General features: G+C 34.3%; 1 protein-coding gene across 5 annotated transcripts in view; it reads right to left on the minus strand.

The window, feature by feature from the left end:
• Positions 1-21,815, minus strand: part of DACH1 (dachshund family transcription factor 1) — a 352,846-nt gene that overhangs the window by 187,377 nt on the left and 143,654 nt on the right. For all 5 annotated transcript variants that reach the window (XM_071740653.1, XM_071740635.1, XM_071740663.1 and 2 more), the window contains exon 2: positions 14,208-14,323. In XM_071740653.1, the coding sequence (XP_071596754.1) occupies positions 14,208-14,323 (116 nt within the window). The remainder of the gene's footprint in view (positions 1-14,207; positions 14,324-21,815) is intronic.

Below are 21,815 nucleotides of genomic sequence, written 5' to 3' on the forward strand. Positions count from 1 at the left end.
AAATTAAACAGAACTTTCATTTTAATTTGGCTTTGTGAGACTACATCTGATGAAAACACCACAGTGTAAAGTAGAGGGCAATTCATAGGGGAAAGAATTCAGAGAAATTTCAAAATCACTTAGCTTTGAAAGACGGAAGAGGTCGATATATATTCTAGTTAAAACATAGAGAACTGGACAGAATTTAGTGGCCTAATCTAAACTATTCAAAGAAATGAGGAAGAATCACACCACACACCATAAATACTCCCCACCAAAAAAACCCAAACCAAACCAAACTAAAAAACAGTTGATTACAATCCAATCAACTCCAGAATTTTTTGTATCTCTGCAAAAGGTCCTGAGTTCCAGAAGACAGTGTATTATATAAAGTAAAGTGACTTGAATACAGACATAAAGTCAGGGCAGCAGAAACAATACCAAAACAACAAATAAAAAGTTAAACAACCATACTGTAAACTCTGGTAGAAATAATCACTTTAAGCATAGCTAAGCAAGAAGTGAGATGGAGCTAAACAATGCATGAGCTGTTAGCATTTAGTAACTGAGGATGAAATTAGGAGCCTTCTACTGTGAAGAGATGAATCCGTGGAAATTAATAACTATTTTTTTTTTTTAAACTAAGTCTAAAAGAAGCAACAAAGCACATTTAAATACAACTTGGTCTCAGAGCTTATAACACAAAAATTCTTATACACAAAGAATAAAGAATTTTTCAAGGGCAGACACAATACAGTTTCTGTGGCTACAGTGTATTAAAACAGTCTAAGATGTGGGGTAGAAATTAAGTTAAATCCATTGGCAACAATTTCCACCCAACTTGACTACAAGTTATATAAAGGCTACATTAAATACCCTTCTGTTTTGCTTATGCCCTGCTTTATAGCTGAGATATAAAGCTATACCTACTGAATCTGGTAACTTACTTGATTTCTTAATAAAAACTACTGTCTGAAAAACAAATAAAAATTCTGGAAAAGTACATCATTATTTCTAATATAAAATCCTGGTAGTCTGTTCAACTTTTAAAGTACCTTTCCACTGGTCAAAGAAAGTTCTGTGAAACTCTTGTCTGGCCAGCTAAAGAGGACTAGGAAATTAAATATTTGTAATGAATGGTAAGGGAAAATCTTCTTCTAATTTACTGCTATCCTTCACTTATTGTTTAAAAATATTTCTTTCCATTAGCAAACATTTAATGAAATAAATCTGAATATTAAATAAACACCAAGGAGATTTGAGAAAGAAGTGTGGAAAAGGAAGATGATAAATAAAAATTCTCGCTCCAACCAGAGTTTTGTGCATCACAGAATTGTCACAGTTGTAAAAGACCTCTAAGATCACCACATCCAACCATCAACATCCCCCACCCCTAAAAAAGATTTAAATATATATATATATATATACATCACCATACCCACTAGAGTACTTCCTGAAGTGCTTCATTTAGTGAGTTTATAAAGCAGAGATTATGTAGTTGAAAATAAATATCAAAGCCAAATCTAAATCTGTGTGAATCTGGAACCAGTGAAATTTTTAGTGCTTATTATGAAAAATGTGTCAAATTAGGATGGATGAAGAATTACATATTCCAGTCCTTCTGACAATTTTCAGGGTAGAGGGAGAACTAGCTGAAAATAAGAAATCACAAAAGTGAGACCCCAGACAACCTGTAGGATTTTAAATAATACTCACTCACTTGTACTAAGGGTAAATATTTGCTCAGATTATATAACTGAGAATTTAAAATAATTTGAGATTATACAGCATTTCAGTTCCAAGCTCAATACTCTGACTGTTACCAACAAATTCACTCCTGTTAATTTAAGTGGAGAGTCAAATAAAAAAATAAATACACTAAAACCAAAGCACCACTGAAACACATCATAAAGGACCATAGTAATAAGAATTAAAACTCTACTGACACTCTAAAGACAGCAACTGACAATTATAGAGAAAACTCAAAGTAAATATTTTTCTTGAGACAGTCAGACAGAGGTCTGTTAGAAAAGAAATTGATGTGAATTATCATACATAACTTAAAGACTCAGCAGTAGCTACCTGGCATGTTTTCCTAACTGCTGCCTCATGATGACCTTATATTTTCCATTAAAAAAAGATTAATTTAAAATATTTGTTTCCAAGTGCAAAATCAGCAAACAAATACTAGAATTTGTAAATGGATGTGGACATGGTAATTATTCCATTTTTAAACTGAGTGCTTCTTCCTGTGAATAAAGTAAGTGCACTCTACATGTCGAAAAATGTATTTCTTTTTTACTTCTTCATCATCAGAAAGTTAACCTGAGGTTAAGAGTAAAAAAGAGGAAGGACAAATGCAGGCCAAAAAGACATTCAGAAGATGAAATTTTTTTCCTGAAATTGAAGCAATTAAAGATTTTTTTTAAAATGTGTACTGCAGGAGTAACACTCATTGAACAAATAAGATCCAGCTATTGAGCAGAAGGTAGAAAAATCAAGTTGCTTACACTTAAAAGAGTATTTCTATATAAGTTTTTTAATTGCTTTCACAAGCTTTTAGATCTTAGAAGTTATTAACTTCATTCAGGTAGGAGTAAGTGCTTGTGTTCCAAAAGCTTGTAAATTTTTGGCACTTTGTCTAATAAAAGATAAAACTTCCACAAGGCTTTGCCTCTAATTTCTTTAAAAAAAAACATACTAAAAATTCAACAAGTGACTTATTCATCCCTGTAGTAATTTTGTAGTATACCTGCAAAATGTGTTCTGTAATTGGCTACGGACAGTACAAGGGGAAACAGAAGGGGACAGGAATATTTCCTCAGGAGAAGATACAGATGAATATTGCTTTTTAATGTTGGGAAACACTGTGATAAGAAAAAGAATTTTGATGCACAGCTGTAAGCTGCAGGATGCAAGCCTGTCTTCCAAGCCTAACAGCAGCTCTGAAATGGTTTACTTATTGGTACAGATGCAACCATGAAAGCCATACTCTTACATGAATAGTAGCCTCAGAAGTAGTACCTCTTGCCCAGGCCTTCCTGGGGTGTGCACATTCAGGTATTTTTTAATTTAACTTAAGAGTTATCTATGAAAATAATACTTATTTCAGTTCTACATACACGTTACCTCCTCATAAAAGTTTTTTCCATGTAAAATTTTAGGACAAAGGAAACCATGTGAAGACAAATCTAACTAATTTAAATTTTATATAAACATGTTCTTATGGCTGTACTTAAATAAATTTTTTAATAAGCTAAATTTTATTTCATAGTGAGTTACTCCATAAGTTACTCCATGAGTTACTCATAATGAGTTATTCCATAAACATGAAGCTCCCAATTTGTTATACTGTAGTGGCAACAGTGGTACATTTTTTTGTCATTCACCTCTAGGAATATGTTGCCCTCAGTGTGTTCAGCATCTGCGTATCAGAGACTTCAAAGGTCAAATATAATCTGAGGTTTCAATAGAGGAAAAATATTACTTTAAAAAATGTTTTGTCACACAGTGGCGGAGTGCACAGGAAACACTGTTTCCTTCCACTTGAATGAAATATTAATCTGCTGGAATCTTTTTGAGTACTTTTTCAAAACAAATGTACTGATTCACAAGAAATCACCTTCATTTTCTCAAATACTTGCACTGAATACTGATGAGATGATGGAAACTGTTTGGGTTTCTTATTTTTTTATCTCTTTCTTGGTAGCCTGGCACTCGCAAGAAGAATGTACTATTGTGATGCCCAGTTCCTAAACTGACCAAGTCCTTTTCTTCCCATATTCACATAAATTTATGAAGCAAAGGTAGAGGGAAAACCTATCATTGCTTACACTGTGTTAAGCAGTTTTTCTCACCACCTGAAGTTCAAGCTCCAGTGACATTATAGAGTTAGTATTATAATATGGTAATTAAAGCTAGGTCTCTGTGCATTGGATTGATGCAGCATAGAATATGAATTAAGGAACGAGCTTACTGTCAAAAGAAAACATAAAAATGACATCATTTTTTCTAAGACTGATGGATCTAAGAATTAGGATCCTACTCTTGGTTTTCATGGTTCCTAGCAATGTAGCTCCAGTAACCTGATGTAATCACAAAAGGAGAATAAGAAGCTGACATGTTTTGAATTCTCTATTTCCACAATAAGTGCCAGAAACATTCTTTTAAAAAAGCGCAGTTTGCAGAAAGCAATGCTACTGTATTAACTTCCCTCTCAAGACGGGTTTGCAAGCCATATGTACGGTCTTAGCACCTGTGATATCAGACAGCATAATGAATACAGAGAAAAGGAAATTTAGCAGATGCATCTGCCCATTTAAAACACTCCCTGCTCTTCTTCCCCTATGTCAATCCAAATCTCAGCCACCACGTAATGAATGAGAAGGTAATGTTGACAAAACCTTGGTTTTCAGTAAAACATGTCAGTACACTGTCTATCTGCCACTGCTACAGATTTTGACGAGTTAAAATGGCTCAGTGACATTATTAATTTTGCCTTAACTAGCTTTCCTTTCTCCACTTTACTCATTCTTAGCATGTTACTGATTTCGTAGTCAGAAGTTGAGGTCATCGTTAATTGATGACCTCATCAAAACAAGGTAATAGCAGTAACATTCTCCTCAATCTAAGTTTCTCTCCCAAATGTCCATAGTAGGCAAGTCTCTAATAGTAGTAGTATTCTTTGCTGACAGCTTGAACACAGTATCTCACCGCTATTCTGACAGGACTGGTCCAACATTTGTAACTCAAAACATTTCAAAAAGACAAAAGAAAGCCTTGCAGAATATACAGTGCTGAAAGAGGACAAGCCCTGAATGCAATGATACAAATAGCCTAACAATGTTGCTTTTTAACCTCTCATTAGCCACATATGAACAGACAATACCAAACAAATGAACTTTTATTACATTAAGTAAGTTGCTAATACCAACTCATAAAGAACCCTCTCCCTTTTTCTGTCTCTTTCCATCGCACACACACAATTTTTTTAGCCCCGTTTCTCTCCCTTTCCATTCCACTCGATTTCCTTTCCAGTTGCTGTCTCAGGCACACAGAAATCAACCAACATAGCTTCCTATTTCTGCATCTTGAAGGAATAAAAGAAGGCTTCTCACCTGAAGAAAGTAAAATGAGGTTTTCAAACTTAGCATTTTGAATGCATGGAAGCACAGACCATCAGCTCAAGTTTTCACAGACCACAAGCTTTGAAGGCAGCTTCATGAGCAATAACTGATCATTTTGTATTTGCAGTACAGTTCATCAGCACATCTTTCTTCATGCTTAACACCATATCACAATAAATACTCTCTGATTTCAAACCAGTAAAGATGTTATGCAACTTGCAGAGTCTCTAGAAGCAAGTTTGTGCAGCAATCTGGTCTTGGAATCCTGAGCCTGGGACTTGAAGCAGGACAACCTTCCTCTTCAAAAACCTTGCCCCAGTTCAGACTACGTTGCGACAGCTTTACTATACTGCACAAGACAATATTAGTAACAAATATCACTGTGAACAGCTGATAGTGGATTCATTACAATTCTGATAGTATGCTATCCTGTCTCATAAAATTCATACAGGCAATGTTACAGAGCTGTAGGTCATTAGGCCAACTCATAGTGACCGGTTGTCTTGGTCCGTTCAGTGTTCAATAAGCTCATCTGCAGAAAGTTGAGATATGATCATTAGATGCTTGACCCTTTCAAGCTGTTATCTAACATAGACAACTTAAATATAATACATTACTTAGATCATTCTTTTTTTACTTGAGTTAGAGTCTTCTGAAGCTTTCTGGGTACCACATGCTTGCTTACATACTTTTCTTGAAGATACCATTTGCCTGAGTAAATTCGTAAGATCTCACATCCTGTACCATGTAACAAAAATACCTGTGCTACTTGGCAGATATTGACTTCACTGAACAGATGTTCCCTTTACATTTAAGTCCCTGCATGAGATCAGGAAATTGTCACAGTATACATTGTTCTAAACCAAGAGACAATCACATTTTTTTAATTATGTTTTGTCACTACCCACAAAAACCAAACCAAAACAAAACAAAACCAACAAAAAAAAGCAAACAAACAAAAGCCAATAAAACTACATAAATACTTTAAACTGCATTTTCTTCCTGTACTTTAGTGAATCCACAGATACATAATGAAATCATGGACCATACCTTCAGAATAAAGAAATCTGAACTAATCTTCCACTGAATGCAGTGCATAGCACTGGTAGCAGATCAAACACAAAAGGAAGAGAAAAATCATCCCTCTTTGTTTATGTCACCCAAAGACTTAGGCAGTCTAGTTCTACAACAAAGGAAACAGGCTTCTTGAGAGCATCCAAGAAGTTCATGTCATCATGATGATGCAGAACCACAGTTAACAATGTGACGATACTGAGCTTTGTACTTGGTCATGCTATGCTTACTCTAGTAAGTACCATCTTACTATATTGCTGTAACAATCAACATAATTCAGGTAAGAGAACTGCATTCATAAAACTGAGATATTTCAAATTTAGCAGCTCAGGTTAATTTCTAGTAGCAGTGTTTAATAAAATAATACTCCGTGTTTGATGTCTAACATGACAACACATTGTTTGCTCGATAAAAGGTTAGTCTTGAACTAATTAGAAATGAAAATATTTGGTCTTGAATTATTTTGGCTAAACATTCTCATTAAAAAGCAAGAGTTTGGTTGGAAAAAATCTCATATTTACTATATGAAGAAAACTGCAAAGATAAGAGCATGATTATCGTAATTTTTTTAATTGAAAGACTCTGCCTGAAATCTGAGCTACAAGATTAATTTCCCACAATTGCTATGCTTCTACTTTGAATAATTTAATTTTATGAAGCAATTAGCGTACTCTGCAATATATACCTTTTGAGTAACTTTTTCATTTCAATTACATATAATAATAATATACTGGAATTCAGAAAGCTATAGTAATGACTAGTAAACACTTCCATTATCAGGTCCAAATTTAGTCATTGGTGACTGCCACATACCTGCCCTTAAGAGTAAGACTGTAATTGTTGTGGGTTTTTTATCATGAGTTTGGTGTTTCATTTTGGTTTGGTTTGCATGTTATTTGTTTTATGTAAACCCTTGATTATAGCACACCTTCTTTTGAAAAACATAGTTTTTATCTTTAATATACTTTTATGAGTAGGAACAAGAAACTGGAATTTAGGTAAGGGTCATTTCTAAAGTTAGAGACATGGGTTTTTTTCCAATCATGTTAAATCTACCCTGACTTTGCAAAGATATATATATATGTACATATATATATGAAAGCTACCACTTATTCTCTGAGGCTTTACTAATATATTCTAATAGTTCATCTTCACATGATCTGATACTTCAACTGCGATCGTACACAACTGGTACAGAAATATCACACTTATGGATAAATTCACAAATCAGTACCATTACACGTTCTGTGACCCAGAAACAAACAAAATTTTCTCATCTCAGATTTTCCACTGAAAGGCAATAAATCTATGCACGTCACAAACTAGTAATGAATGAGCAATATTAAGATGTAAGTAGAGGATTCACTAGCTTATAACTACAATGTGTAATAACTTCACTCCTTCTTGAGTACACTGAAGGTGTTAAGTGACTGTCCTCACTGCCTATATATTTAATCCCAGCCTCTCTTGAAGTGAAACAATTTGTTCCTTTTAAATCAATAAAGCTGGGAGAATCTCTGGAATCCTTTCAGTCCGGGGAATCCTCTCAACAGGGAATGGTGAAGAGCCTGCATGAGGTTTGACCCTCCAACTTACACAGTCTTTCAACAGTATCCTGCAGGTTTTTCATATATGTAATGTTGTGTAATACTGTTAAAAGTCCTCATTGATTAAACCTTCTTAATCAAAAAGGTTCTACTTCTGCAAGTAATTCTTGACAGTAAAAAGATTTTATGATTGAAAAAGCTATTGTACAATCAGTATGACTACAAGCTATGTCTACAATCATTTGCTTCGACTGTAAGCAAAGATACTCAAAGCTTTCTGATGTGCAGAAATAGCTAAAAAGAAAATAGTTGATGGCTTTAGATTCAGTGACAGTTTTATAATCTGCCTGGTTGAAGATCTTCATACATTTCCCTATAATATGCCATGTAGTCAAATCCTATTTTCTTACAAAGAGCTACTGAAGTCACAGAAGCTTCATAGAAGTATGATCCTTTGATTACTAGGACCACAAAATAAATTCTCATATGGCAGTATTTTCTCCTCAAGTACCGTAATAAATTTCCTTTTAACACAACATTTAAAATGCAGGCTAAAAAGTAAACTATCAAAAGTCAGAAAAGAGTAAACCTGTGTATGCCTGAGACTATGCAGCTAAGGACTCATGTTCTCACCATGTTTTGTATTCTTACTCTAAGAGTTGCTGAAGCAACTATTTGATTTGGGGATTTTAATAAAATCTGTGGATACATTGAACATCAACTTAATTAACTAGGGAATGTAAAAGAATCATTGGAACTTGTACTAGGGAGCTTCCAGAACTAGTTTTCAATGATCCAGCCCCTTGTGATGAAGTACAAACTAGCTATTCAATAGGATGATAATATGACAAAATTATAACAATGTTTTCAGAAGAGGATAGGTGGCCTGAATTACACTTTAATTATTATTTTAAAACCTATGATATAATCTATTTACAGAGTTCAGTCAGTATCATTGATTTATCAACTACTATACATGATAGAATCTTTCACATTAATTATAATGACTGCTCTGTAATGAAGTGCAAAAATGTTTCTGTAATCTGATTCAGTTTCTTGAATTAGGTTACAGTTTAATACTCTGAAAGCAGGATTTTGTTGCTTACTTTTACAATAAGTTTGTTCAGTCCCAACAGATAAACATCACATGAACACCAATCAAAAGCAATGTGAACACTGTGTTTACATGGTATGCATTTTAAAAGATGTAAGCAATAGCCACTCAATCATATTATATATCTGCCTAACAAACACAGAATCACAAAATGTGCACACTGCATAAATAACTGCATGGTAGATTTGTTTCTCAAAATTTTAAGTATGTAACTAAAACTTCTAATTTCTAACCCCAGCAATAATCACAGAAATCAACTTTACTCAGTTAAGTATCTTCATAAAACTTTACAGGCCTAAATCTACCAAGAGCACCTACAGATTTTCTTTTTTTATAACATCCAATATGTGGCTACAGTAACAGTGATAATTATATTTTAAACATTCTTTCAGTTCTGCCTAATACCACATCAATAACTGTGAGCCAGAGAAAATGAAATTATTTATGTGATTAATCTTTCTTTAAAAACCAAATAATTCCATCTTCTACTGCAGTAGAAATGTTGCCACACTTTATCAACAGCTGCATCTGTGAACTCCATTTGTCCTCCAAGCTAAAATAATCTATATAAAACCTTTCAACACTCTCCTTACTCTAACCCCCCATAAAAATGTTTTGTGGCTCATAGAATTTTGCACAGGATAGAAGCTGAAATACACTCTTGTCAATAGAGGCACACAGCAAGGGAAAAACTAAGGATGAGATTAGAAATTATATCTTCAGATTATCACTGAAGACGAGTTTAAGACAAGAAAGTAGTTATAATTTGCACAGAAGAAACTTTTCAGAGAAAGCTTTGTATCTTTACACTGGAAAACATGAGTCTGGTATCAGAAATAGAACAGGTGGACAGAAGAACCTATTGTAAAGCAAAACTGTGTAAAATAATAATAGCAGCCATAATAATTACTGATATTAATTTAATGTTAAATTAATGTAATAAATTAAATATGTAAAGTGCTTTGAATTTATAGTAGGCCAAGCTGCAGAAGAACCACGTCAGGAGCTTTATAAAACAGTTTTGAAACCTAAAATGCTTAAGAATTACCAAAAAAAAAAAAAAAAATTTAGAAAAGTAAGATAATTGCTTTTCTAAGGTTGTATGAAAAATATTGGAAATATCCTTTTATATACTAAATAGCAACTAGAGACATAAAAATACAGAGCACAACCTATAGCATGCACTCTACTCAGGAATTACAGCACCATTTTTCTAATTAATTACCATTATCTTTCATTTCAACTTTAGAAAACTTTCGAAGCCTTCTAATCATATTAGCCAAGAAAAGATAGGCAGTGCAGAGAGATATGCGGATCAAAGATAATTATGATGAGACATCTAAGTTTTGGAAGGGCTTCAAGGAGTTATCCAGATAAGCCTGAAGAGTCAGTACACCTCTCTGACCCTACACAAAACTTCTTTTTTCTTACTACCTTATTTGTAACATAAGCAGAGATTTTAATTCTCTGAACAATTCAAGAAGTTCTTAATTTCCTGTTACTAAACATATCTCATTTTGTAACACCTTCAGAGGTCCTACATTTATTTCAATAAACGTAAGACTGTCTTTTGTCAGCTGACGAGTCTTTTCTTAAATTGCAAACATTCTCTAAGCTGATCCTAATGAAAGACAGTGGCTAGATCAGCAACTATGGCTAATAGTTATGAATCTTGAGATAAAAATATCACCCAAGAAGTGATCTTCACTTATTCAATTTATGCTCCATAAAAAAAAAAAAAAAGAAAAAAAAAAAAAAAGAAAAAGAAAAAAAATATTATTCCTTTTCCTTGATTGCCTTTTATTTCCCTATTTTGCCTTCTGGATATAGTTCTTAAATCTCAGCTTAGTTCCTAAATACTTCTCAATAACAAATACATTCTAAATGATGAAGAAACATTCTCTGCATGGGTTTTCAGATTGGATCAGTTAAAAAATACATTTTCAAGGGATCTTCAACTTGGCATCCTACAGAAATACAAAATCATGGCATTTCATGAGAAGTCTCAGCACACTTTTTTGTATCAATATTATTTACATGAATAAACATGTAATTACAATGGATGCAGAACCAGACCCTTCAGAAACTAGGATTTCTACCTCTAAATGTCTATTTTTGTTCTACGCAGCTGGTTTAAGAAAAAGGGAAATTTTCAAGTGAAAAACACACGTTAAATCACAGCATTGTGTATCCTAGATAGGCCTAATAATTGCATATCTCTGTTACTTAAAGAGCATGAAATAGCACATAATTGTTTGTGTAATCACTTACACTCTTCTGTAGGCAGGAAGAAAACTTAGTTATTATACTCAGATTATTAAGTCAATCAGAAAGCTTAAAAAGAAGAATTTGTAAAAAAAAAAAAAAAAAAAAAAAAAAAAAAAAAAAAAAAGTGAGAGAGAGAGAGAAAGAGGGGGAAAAGCACTTAACAGTCTTAGTACTTTGATTTTTTTCTGCTTAGAGCTAGATCCTCCCTAATAGGAAATCATAAACTTCATAAACTTCTCAAAGAAGGAGTCACCTTAAAGCCACAAAAATGACTAAGGCAATGGAGCACTGGAGATATGAAGAGAGTCTGAGAAAACATGGACGGTTCAACCTGGAAAGTCTTGGGGGGACCTCATCAGTGCATGTGAACACCTGATGGGTTTAGAGGGAGTAAAGAAGATGGAACCAGACTCTTCTCAGTGCTGCACAATGGACACAGTTTGAAATACAAGAAATTCCATTAAAAAGTAAGAAAACAGATTATAATTTGAGAGCTGTCAAACACTGGAAGTGATTGCAAAGAGATGTGGAGTCTCCATCCTTGAAGATACTCAACCTCAGCTGGACACAACCCTGAACAATGTGCTCTGTGACATCTTACTCTGACCAGAGGAGCATGGACTAGATAATCTCCAGCAGTTCCTGACAGCATCAACTATTCTGTGGTTCTATATGTATACAGTGAAAATACGGAGGAAATCATTCACAAGCAGAAAGAATTCTCTAGTTAACTAGCACGTAAAAACTGCACCTATTGCCATTTACTGCAGTTATAGACATCCTCTCTTTGTATGTAGATGCACAAATATTCATTAATTTGAACTCACAAGATCAGATTATGAGCCTATCTTTATACTCGTCTGCCCATAAAATGCTGGAATGACTGTCACGTTGTGCTGCTGTCATGATGTACCACACTCCATGGAACACTACACCCCAGAGCTTCCTGCTAACAGTATCAGTGTTTGCATTTTTTGTGCTGTTTGAGAGCCAGTGCCACCACAACAGGAAAAAATCATGCTCACCCCTTCTGTTGTGGTAAGCCATGTAATGTGAAACCAGCCCAAACTTAACAGTGATTTAATTTAAACTTTTCCTCTTTGCTAGAGACTCACAAAGTATTACCATCCTAAAAGGATTCGATGAATGCCTATTTACTTTAATTTTGAGTTATTTTCTTCTTTTTGTTTTTTAACCATAATTTTTTAAAAGGTTTACATCTGGTTTTGTGGGCTGATATTCTTAGAAACTGGATCTGTGTTTTTAGTACTGTATATTTTTATAATTAACTTGTTATGACCAGCTTTAAAGGACTAGAGAGGAATTGGATACTTTAGGCAGGAGTTGTGGTTTTAAGCTGCTTTCTTAGAACAAAAAAATGCTAAAAAAGCCCAGAAGATATTATATCAAGACGCAATCTGCTCTTATATATTAATGTAACATAAAACCCCAAATGATACTGTTGACAAGGTTTTTTTTTTCCTGTCTCTTTTTGGCTTGCTTATTTGTCTCTGTCTCTGACTTCTTTCATGTCACCTCCTTTCTATTTTTCACATGCATTTTTTTCTTTGATATTTTCCTGCCTTACTTCCCCCAAATAATTTCCATGTCCTTTTGCAATTTTTGATCTCTCCCTCATAAACACAAATGCTTCTGCCCTACAAAAATTTCCATTTTTTCCCCATATAGACCCTTTCTATTCTTCTCATGCTGCATTCACTCTGCATCAATTCTATCACCTTTACTAGATTCTATTCTGTAACTGCTATTGTATAAAAAATTTTAATTCCAATTCTTTTTTGCTGGTCACACTTCCCCAGTCTGCCACTATGAGTTCTTTGTACCTGACACTCTCCAACCACTCTACCAACCTTGGTTTTCTGATTTATTTTCACTTTGTTACTCCTCTTTATCTTTAGCCTTTTGAGAAACTGTAAATTCCTAATTAAAACTTCCTGACTATGTGTCTATCTCTCTATGGAAAGTAGCTCTGAAACCCTTAGGCAAAGAGAGATGGCTCAACTTTTGTCCACAGAGCTAAACTCTCTTCGCTTTCCTCCCTCCTCCAGACAAGACACCTGCACCCAAACTGCCAACAGTTTCTGGCATGTGCTATTTCCTGAACTGTGCATTTTTTTCAAAAATGTTAGTAAACTATGACCAAACCCATGCTAAGGATCATACTCATACTTAAAGAGCATGTGATCATGGGCACACACTCAAAACACACACCCATCAACCCAGGCTCTAAGCCCCAGCAATCTTCCTTTCTACTTGGATCTGCCTTGTTTATGATCTCCCCTTTGCCTTGGAGAAAATCAGTGCTTAAGCTTGAGCTGTGCAAACAAGTAGGGAAAAAGTGTAAAATCAGGTGAACTTCGCTGAAGTAAGTGTAGAATTTGACTCATCTGTAACATGAAGAGAGAGAAGGTGGCACCACTGTCAACCGTTTGACTGTTGGGTGCCCCATCTTCAGGTGGCTCTGTTCATCTTTCAACACAGCCTTTCTTAATTTAATTCTGTCTAAGAGCAAGTTACTGCCAGGAGATGCTACAGTAACTTTCAAAAGAAAATAGTAGTTTGAGAAACAGATTGCTACAGAAGTTTACATTAGTATAGGGCCTCAGGAGACATATCAAAAATAGAATTTCGGGATGAAAAATTAAGAAAGACGTGTGTGCAGCATGGAGTTATTTTAACTAACTTGGTTTCTTCAGGCAACTATATTAATGGTGACATTATCTAATCAAGCAAAGCAGCATAAAACCAGAAGATATCAGATCTATTAAATGTGAATAGAGAGATTATTGCCTAATGATAAGTAATTCATGCTTTGAAAGGTCTTTTGTTTATAAAGAAAAAGAACAGAGGGAAAACATTACAAAGGATTATTATTTGCTCAGTTATTTGTATTTTCAAGTACTGAGCTGCCACAATTTCCATTACATACAATACATTTATGTAGCAATAATGTTACATTATGGGAACTCCATTGCAGTATTTGGGTGCTGGCTTCCTAGACTGTTAATTTATTAACAAGAGGCTATAAGCCATAAATTCAAAATATTGCCCATGTGAAGGTGTTTCTAGAGCTCCTACCTGTTGGCGGGATGATTCCAGGAGACATTAGGCCTGGGACAGAATGTGGCATGATATGAGAATTCTCTGGGGACGTGACACTTTGAGTCCTCTTAGGAGGCCTTCCAGGTCTAGAACTGAAACAAACAAAGAAAAAAATTTTTACAATTAAGCTGTTGTCTTACACATCATTTCAAAGTTGTTTCAAGTGGTAACATGGACTGTAAATAAATTTGTTTCAAGGACGGTTGCTTTTGCAGTTAGATGTAATAGACTTCCATCACTAATTAGATTACATGCTGAATTCATTTTCCTCATTGAAGATCAGCCGTTCTTGATGCATAATTCATAGCCTGCACCTCGTTACCTGCTCCTTCATATTAATATCTATACACAGTTTGAATTGCCTCGTTTGCATATGCTAAAGTTCTGCATGCAGCCTTCAGCACAAAAATTATGCACTAACTTGTAATAATTATTACAGTCAGCCTGCTATTGATTTATGAGACTTTTAAAAACCAAATATGTGTAGTACTTGTAATGAATGATATTTTAAGGTTCTTCAGGAAATTAAAAGGCAATGGCTGCCTAAGGAAATGTTCTGCTTGTTTGATTTAATACTACAGTTAGCTAGGAGGTGGAATGAAAGAGTGACTCAGACCTATAGCACATTTTTCGATGATATGTTTTATTACTTCGCACTGCTAGCCTGATATCTAGATGATAAATGACAATACATATCTAATGTGTGAAAAGGTCTTGCAATTTCTTTATTTTTTGTCATTTAAAAGATAAGTCAAGTTATCATTTAACCCTTATTCTATTTAAAGTGAAAATCTCACTAAGACACCCTACTTTAAATATACTACTTTATGTCAGAAAGGACTCAGAATTATTTGCAAGATATTGTTGAACAAATGCCATCATAGCAGCTTAGATCTGTCCAGTATAGCAAAACAAAGGCCCCCAGGTTTAAGCGCTCCTTGTCTGTTAAATGCTCACATACACAACTTTCCATCTCCTTGACTGTGTAAGTAGCATACAAATTAGATACAGATTACAACGAAAATACTTATTACCCACTTACATGCAAATATGTACCTGCTACATACAATGCATATCCAGAGACTTCTAACCTTATGTGCAGATCATAGCATGGTACCATTGCAATATCCTGCAACTGCTTATTTAGGGGACATTGAGGAATAACTTCAGGGAGAAGGTGATATCCAGTTCTAACACTGCAGTGCTAACCTCTGTTTTGCCAGACACTTGAGGTTCTTCATTTGTTTCAAAACAAAAAAGAGCAGAAAGGGGACCGTGGTAGGTTTTGGTCCTTAGGTCCTCATACTAGCAAACCTCTTACCAAGACTAATGGCATTTTTAGTTATGCTGGGATGGCAGACAGAGGCAGATAATAAAACACCTATTCAGGTTCATTCCCCTTGTGTTTGGAAAATTACCCCTTTTTTTTTTTTGCAACTTCTATAACCTACCTTTAATAAAACAAAAAACAATTGAAGTACAGAGCATTTTCTTGGAGTTTAATGACTCAAGGCATTGAGTCATTAACCTTAACTGATCATTAATTTCCAACTTAATGTCCTGAGCTGATGTCATTATAAAAATTATAAGCTTGATAATTTCTTTGATTGGTTTGGGGTTTTAAATTTTTTTAATAAAAACTAAACCATCTTATGTACACAACTACAAGAAAAACTGTTGTAGAAAAAGACTATTGTCTTATTCTACATCACAGAACCAAATAATTTGCCTTTTTTCTTTGAAATGTCCTTTGTGATTTACAATAAAAATAAACATACCATGAATACACATAAAACCGATAAAAACATTATAGACAAAAATGATCTGATTTAAATGGAGTGTTTCTAATATATTCTCACACCAAAAAAATGCCACTATGTAGGAACACTTTAGTGGCTTAATTAAAAAACCTTTTGTGATGTACTTTTCTCAAATTAATGCTGTGGTATGGGTATGGAAGGGTTTGACAACAGCAATTAAAAAAAAAAAAAAATCACAAGCAAGGTGCCATGGCATAACACACAGCCTAACAATTATTGCCAAGTCTTAAAAAATTCCAACAGGTTCATTCTTGCAAAGACTCTCTTTGATGCTTCCTAGAAATACAGCAGTGGTAAAGTCTGAATGCTTTTGTCTTTGACTTTAAGGAATAAAACCACCCCTCTTCAAAGGCTAAGAGAAGACACCTATAGACCAAATCTGTGACTGAAGCTCAGTAGGAAACTATAGGTGAGTGATATTCAACTATCCAAAGCAAAACTCTTCCATTGGCTACCTTCTACAATCAAGTTGACTATGCTACTCTACATAAAAGGGCTGTCACAAAGATATAGATGAGTCCCATAACCCAACTCTGCCCCACAATTCATCTCAAAACTTTACTATATAAGTACTTTCAAGAAGTCCAAAATTTAAAATTCCAATCCCACTAACAATATTTAAATTCACAGTCTGAAAAGTAAACCTCTTTTGTTCTGAGATAATTTTTAAGTGACAGAACACTAACTCCAGTTTACTATAAAAAGGCCTTTATCTATTTAAGAAATGTTTACTCTTATGACAAGGCAGAAAACCACATGTAAATATTATTTCTTAAGGTCTGGAAGACCTGAGAATCACAGCAGACATACATAATTATAATGAGTAAATCTCTAGATGGTTAAAATAAAAACATACTGATTGTCCCTAATAACTGATTAAGTAACAACAACTGTCTTAATTTATAATCTATATTATGTACTTGTTCCATTAACCAAGTTCCTAGCTTGAAATACTTCAATTTCATAAGATCTATTTTCAAACTATAAAAATAGCGAGAATTTTCTTCAAAGCATTAAAAAAATTGTTGAAAACATGGTTCATAAAAAACATTTTTAAAAGCCAGTAACTTTGCTTCTATTTGAAAAGTAGTTTAGTAGTTCATTATCATTTTACAGCTCTATGATTTAAAACCATTAAATGCATAGCAAATGAGTTTAACTATCATAAACAGAATGATAAAAATAGCTTAATGAATCATTTTGCTGATATTTTTCCTAAACTTGTGTAAAGACCTACTTATTTTTATATTAAGAAAAGTTCACTTTCATTACAAGATAAGATGCCCACTTTGAAGCATTCACACTCCTATTTTGTACCAAAATCAATAAATTCATCTTCAGTACAAAAATAAAATATAAATAGGTATGAGCTGATTTGTTATGCAAAAACACTTAAATGCCAGAGCAATGTAAGCTATTCTAGTTGATGTCACCAAGCTATAAAAATCATCATCTAAAAACTCTTGATAATACTCCTTTTACTCAAATTTAGATTCTATCTTTAAGCTTTTATAAAGATATAAAAGATACTGTAAGATTTTGTCATTTATCTGAAGAAAATCATTGGAAGAATACCAATCAGGTCTTCTGAATGCACACTGGACTTCTGCAGGTGATGCTAATTATCTCAATAGGTAAAAAATTCAAAGCTGGCACATTCTGAAGATGACTACAGTTTGGATTTTCTAGAGCTCAGATAAACAGGCTGAAATGCCAAATTCCAAAAAACCAATAAAAGCCTTGTGAATGCCTACAGTCATAGTATAGAAAAGGCAGGGTGTTTTGTGACTCCCCAAGAAGACCCTGGAAAAACACACCTACATCCATAAGTCATAGTTGGTCTTCCTTCCAACTGTTTCGTTTGCTAAAGATTAAATTAGATAGATCAGAAATTGGACAAATAGACAAATTTTTAAGTGAAACATAAAAATTCATTTTGGCCCCTCAAAACTTGGATGCCTTATATAGGTTTGTGTAAGCTTTGTATCGAAATCTGCAGACTTTTTCAGGGCTCAGAAGACATTCCCACAGACAACTGAGCTTTATGTTCATAGACAAGTATTATGATTTATAATTTCAATATTATCATTATCTGACAGAGGAACTAAAAGTGCATACTGGTGAATCTTGAAACTCTCAGAAAGAGAGAGGAATGTATTTCTTCATTAGAATCAGCTAATTAGATATCCAGTATACTTTGCAGAACCACTGAAAATAAATCCACCAATTTTTGTTTGTATTTCATCCCTTCAACTTTCATAAATATTTCAGAAACACTAAGGCTCTATACTTTTTTTCCTTCAAAGAAAGCAGTGTATATGACTTCTCCATTGGGACTGGCACAAAAGGACAATAAGATAATAATAATAAGGATAATAAAATAAAATAAGAGAAACAGTTGAATATATTGTCCCAAATGACAGCAAGTTCTCTGAAGTATTTATTTACTAGTCTTTCAATCAACACATAAATTCTATGTCCATTCTTCGTTACAGAATATAGACAACAGCTATTAAAGAATTAAAGAATAAAAAATGAATTAAAGAATAAAAAAATGGAAGAATTGGTGGTTATCATCAGCTAAAATGTTGTGTTTTGATTATACTCCTCCAGTTTTATACACCTCCAACTGTATTATCGAAGTATGAGCTTGATCCTGGAGATCACATTGATAGCACAACACAATTAAAAGCAGACAGAACGGGTCATGCACAATCACATGAAAAGAGGCAACAGGCTTTAAAAGCAAGCAGACTTCATTCACCTGTCAGAAGACAGCCATGGTTTACAACTTAAGGGTCTCATCCTTGAAAGCCTGAGACACGTGGATCTCCCACTAATTTCTGTTAGAGTTCTGAGAACCAAGGAAGGTACTGGTTCAAAAAAAGCTGAAACTCTTAATGAGTACTACATACCTCTCAGAATATCTTACCAGCAATTTATGGATGACTGCATGGCAAAACACATACTACAAAACAAAAGGTGTGCAACACAGCTGAGCTAATATGTGATTTTTCTTTCTCATGTCCTCATTTTGAGTAGTAATTAGGCCAAATTAATGGTAGACGAACAAAGTTTCACTCTTTAAAATTATTTTCATTCAATACATGAAGTATTCCTGAAAAAAACAGCAACTGTGACCAGCTGTAAGAAGGCAAACTGTCTTTCTAGCCAAAACTAATTATTTTCAGGGTCAGTTTTCTACATTTACAGTTTTATTTTTAACCTTGTCTGCAAGCAAGTTTAGTGCAAAGAAATATTGTCCTTATTTGAAACTGAGCAAACATGATGCAGTGGAGCTGCCATTGGCCAGGCAGGTTTATAATCAGTAATACTGAGAGAGTTACGCTCCGGAGGTGATAGGCAGCAAATCTGTAACAAGCATTTGGTGTATTTATTCAATATATTTTTTATGTTCTTAGAACTGCTTAGAACAGCTTTGAATATCATTATCAATTTTAGCTACATCAGCATTTATGCATCTCATTTAGGTACATACTGGAAATCTAGGCTTTATTTCTCAGTTGTTCTACCTTCCCTCTGTGTTTCAAAGCCTGACAGAGAATTTTTGAGCCCAGAGAAGGTGGCTGAATGAAATTTAGGTGAACAGCCACTGGAAGCAACAATTATGTACTCACCACATGATGGGCACTGCAAAAGGGCTAAGGGTGCCATGGCCAAAGGTTATTTGCTGACTTAATGCAAGATAGGGATGCCCTGGGACACTTTGTAATCAAAGGCAACGGACTCTTCCCACATGGTATATATGGTACTTCTGGATTTTAGGATAGCTTCCATGCTGCTCTCATATGTGCAGCCTTCACACTAATAAGACGTGAGCCAAGGGCGTGTCAATTCTGAAAAATAAGGTCTAGGAAGACTGACTAAACCTTTTGTGTAATTTAATTCCTCTGTTGGAAAACACTTGCTTGCCAAGGTAACCTTCATAAATATTTCTAATGCACTGAACTAGCATTTTAAAGGCAAAAAAAAAATGACACCGTACATCGATCTAAACCTTAGACTTCACTATTTTCAGTTTTCCCCTTCTAATGCCACTCAAGAACAAAGCAAAAGAATGCAGTCCTAAGACTGGGCATATATCTATCTTGACAGTTAGGAAAACAAACACTGGAAATCACACCATGTCCTTTCTACTCGCAACAGTCATATAAAACAATGAAACTCTCAGTGCAATTACCTGAAATTTATTTTCTTCTCACAGTTAAACAGAAAATGTTCTCACGCCATAATTAGTGCTGAACTCGTGATATATTAGAAGGAGTTACTGACACAGCAAACAACGCTGACAAAAATAAATATAAAGATCTGTTTAAAAATCTTCACGACTATAGGAATGATCTTCAAAAGAATTAGATTGGGTTATAGGACTGAGCAGTGGAGAAAGCATACTGATAGCATTGGTACACTTCTGTAACAGAACACTTTAATGCTATTTTTAAAGCAAAATGGACAAAAATCGGTATTTGCTCAGAAATCCAGCACCAATTCTTAGTGGTACAAATAATTAAGCTAAATGTAAGACAATATATTGGTCTCCTTATCCCATTCCAAATCCATTTACCACAGTAATACATGACCACTGGCCTACTAAGTTTTTGGAGGGATTAGAAAAGACCTTTTTTTTTTTTCTTAACAGACCAGTCACGTAAAGATGATGCCACTTTCATCTCCCTCAGCCCAAATCACTCTATTTTCCAACAGTATCAGGAATATTCTTGACATGAGTGCAAGACTGAAGGCACAAGAGTGCAAGAATATATAGAATATATAAAATATATATTAAAACAACACCAGTCAGCTTTTACTTGATGCTCAAAGTCCCACTACAAACACAATGAAAGAATCTTAGAAAAAGATTCTGGTTGGCTGACCATACTACCTGCATATATGAATGACCCAAAGGGCAAGAAAAGAAATAAAACCAGCAAGAAATCCAAGCATTACTGGAGTAAATTACAGTACCAGATCTGAATACAGCTGTGATTGTACATAAGCTTAAAATATACTGAAATGTGGCTGGTCTCTTAATGAAATTGAGATCTCTAAGTCATCTACTGGAAAGTAAAAAAACAGTAAGAAATTAATCTAATTATATTGGGTGGCAGAATTATGATGTCAGAAGTAAATTAAGCCAAAAAGTTCACTGCTTCATCTAATTAGCTGAAACACTATATCTGCCTGGAAGTTCTTAGAACGCTTAAGTAAGCTGGCTCTTGAGATTATGTAATACCTGTGAAACACAAGCCTCTGATGATGACAGACATCGAAGCTAGAGAAGAAAATAAGTCTGAAGGAACAACAAAATGCAGTTATTAAACAAAACTTGTCTATAAATTCAAACCATACTGAAATATCTGTACAAGCTATAAACACTGCTATAGAAGCAGTACTCAGAATATCCAGTGGGAGTACAGAAATCACAGCACTTGAGATCCTGAAGAAAGTTATTTGGAAATACTGGCAACAGCAACAGGAAAATCTTGCAAAATTATATCTAATTCCTCTATTTCCATTACTGTCTTTCAGAACAATTCTTGCAACTACCAAAAAAAAAAAAAAAAAAAAAACCAAAAAAAACCACCTCAAAGAACCAGAAAGCCCCAGCACTGTACAAATGCAGTGATCTAAAGTGCATGCTTCCCACAAGTGCTCTTTCTGTCAAGTTATAACAGATGCCTTTCCCAACTCACTCAACTTTACTGCATAAACCGCACCCGTAATTTAAATACGCAAGAAAATT

Source organism: Heliangelus exortis, chromosome 1 (assembly GCF_036169615.1).
Source record: "Heliangelus exortis chromosome 1, bHelExo1.hap1, whole genome shotgun sequence".
Taxonomy (NCBI): domain Eukaryota; kingdom Metazoa; phylum Chordata; class Aves; order Apodiformes; family Trochilidae; genus Heliangelus; species Heliangelus exortis.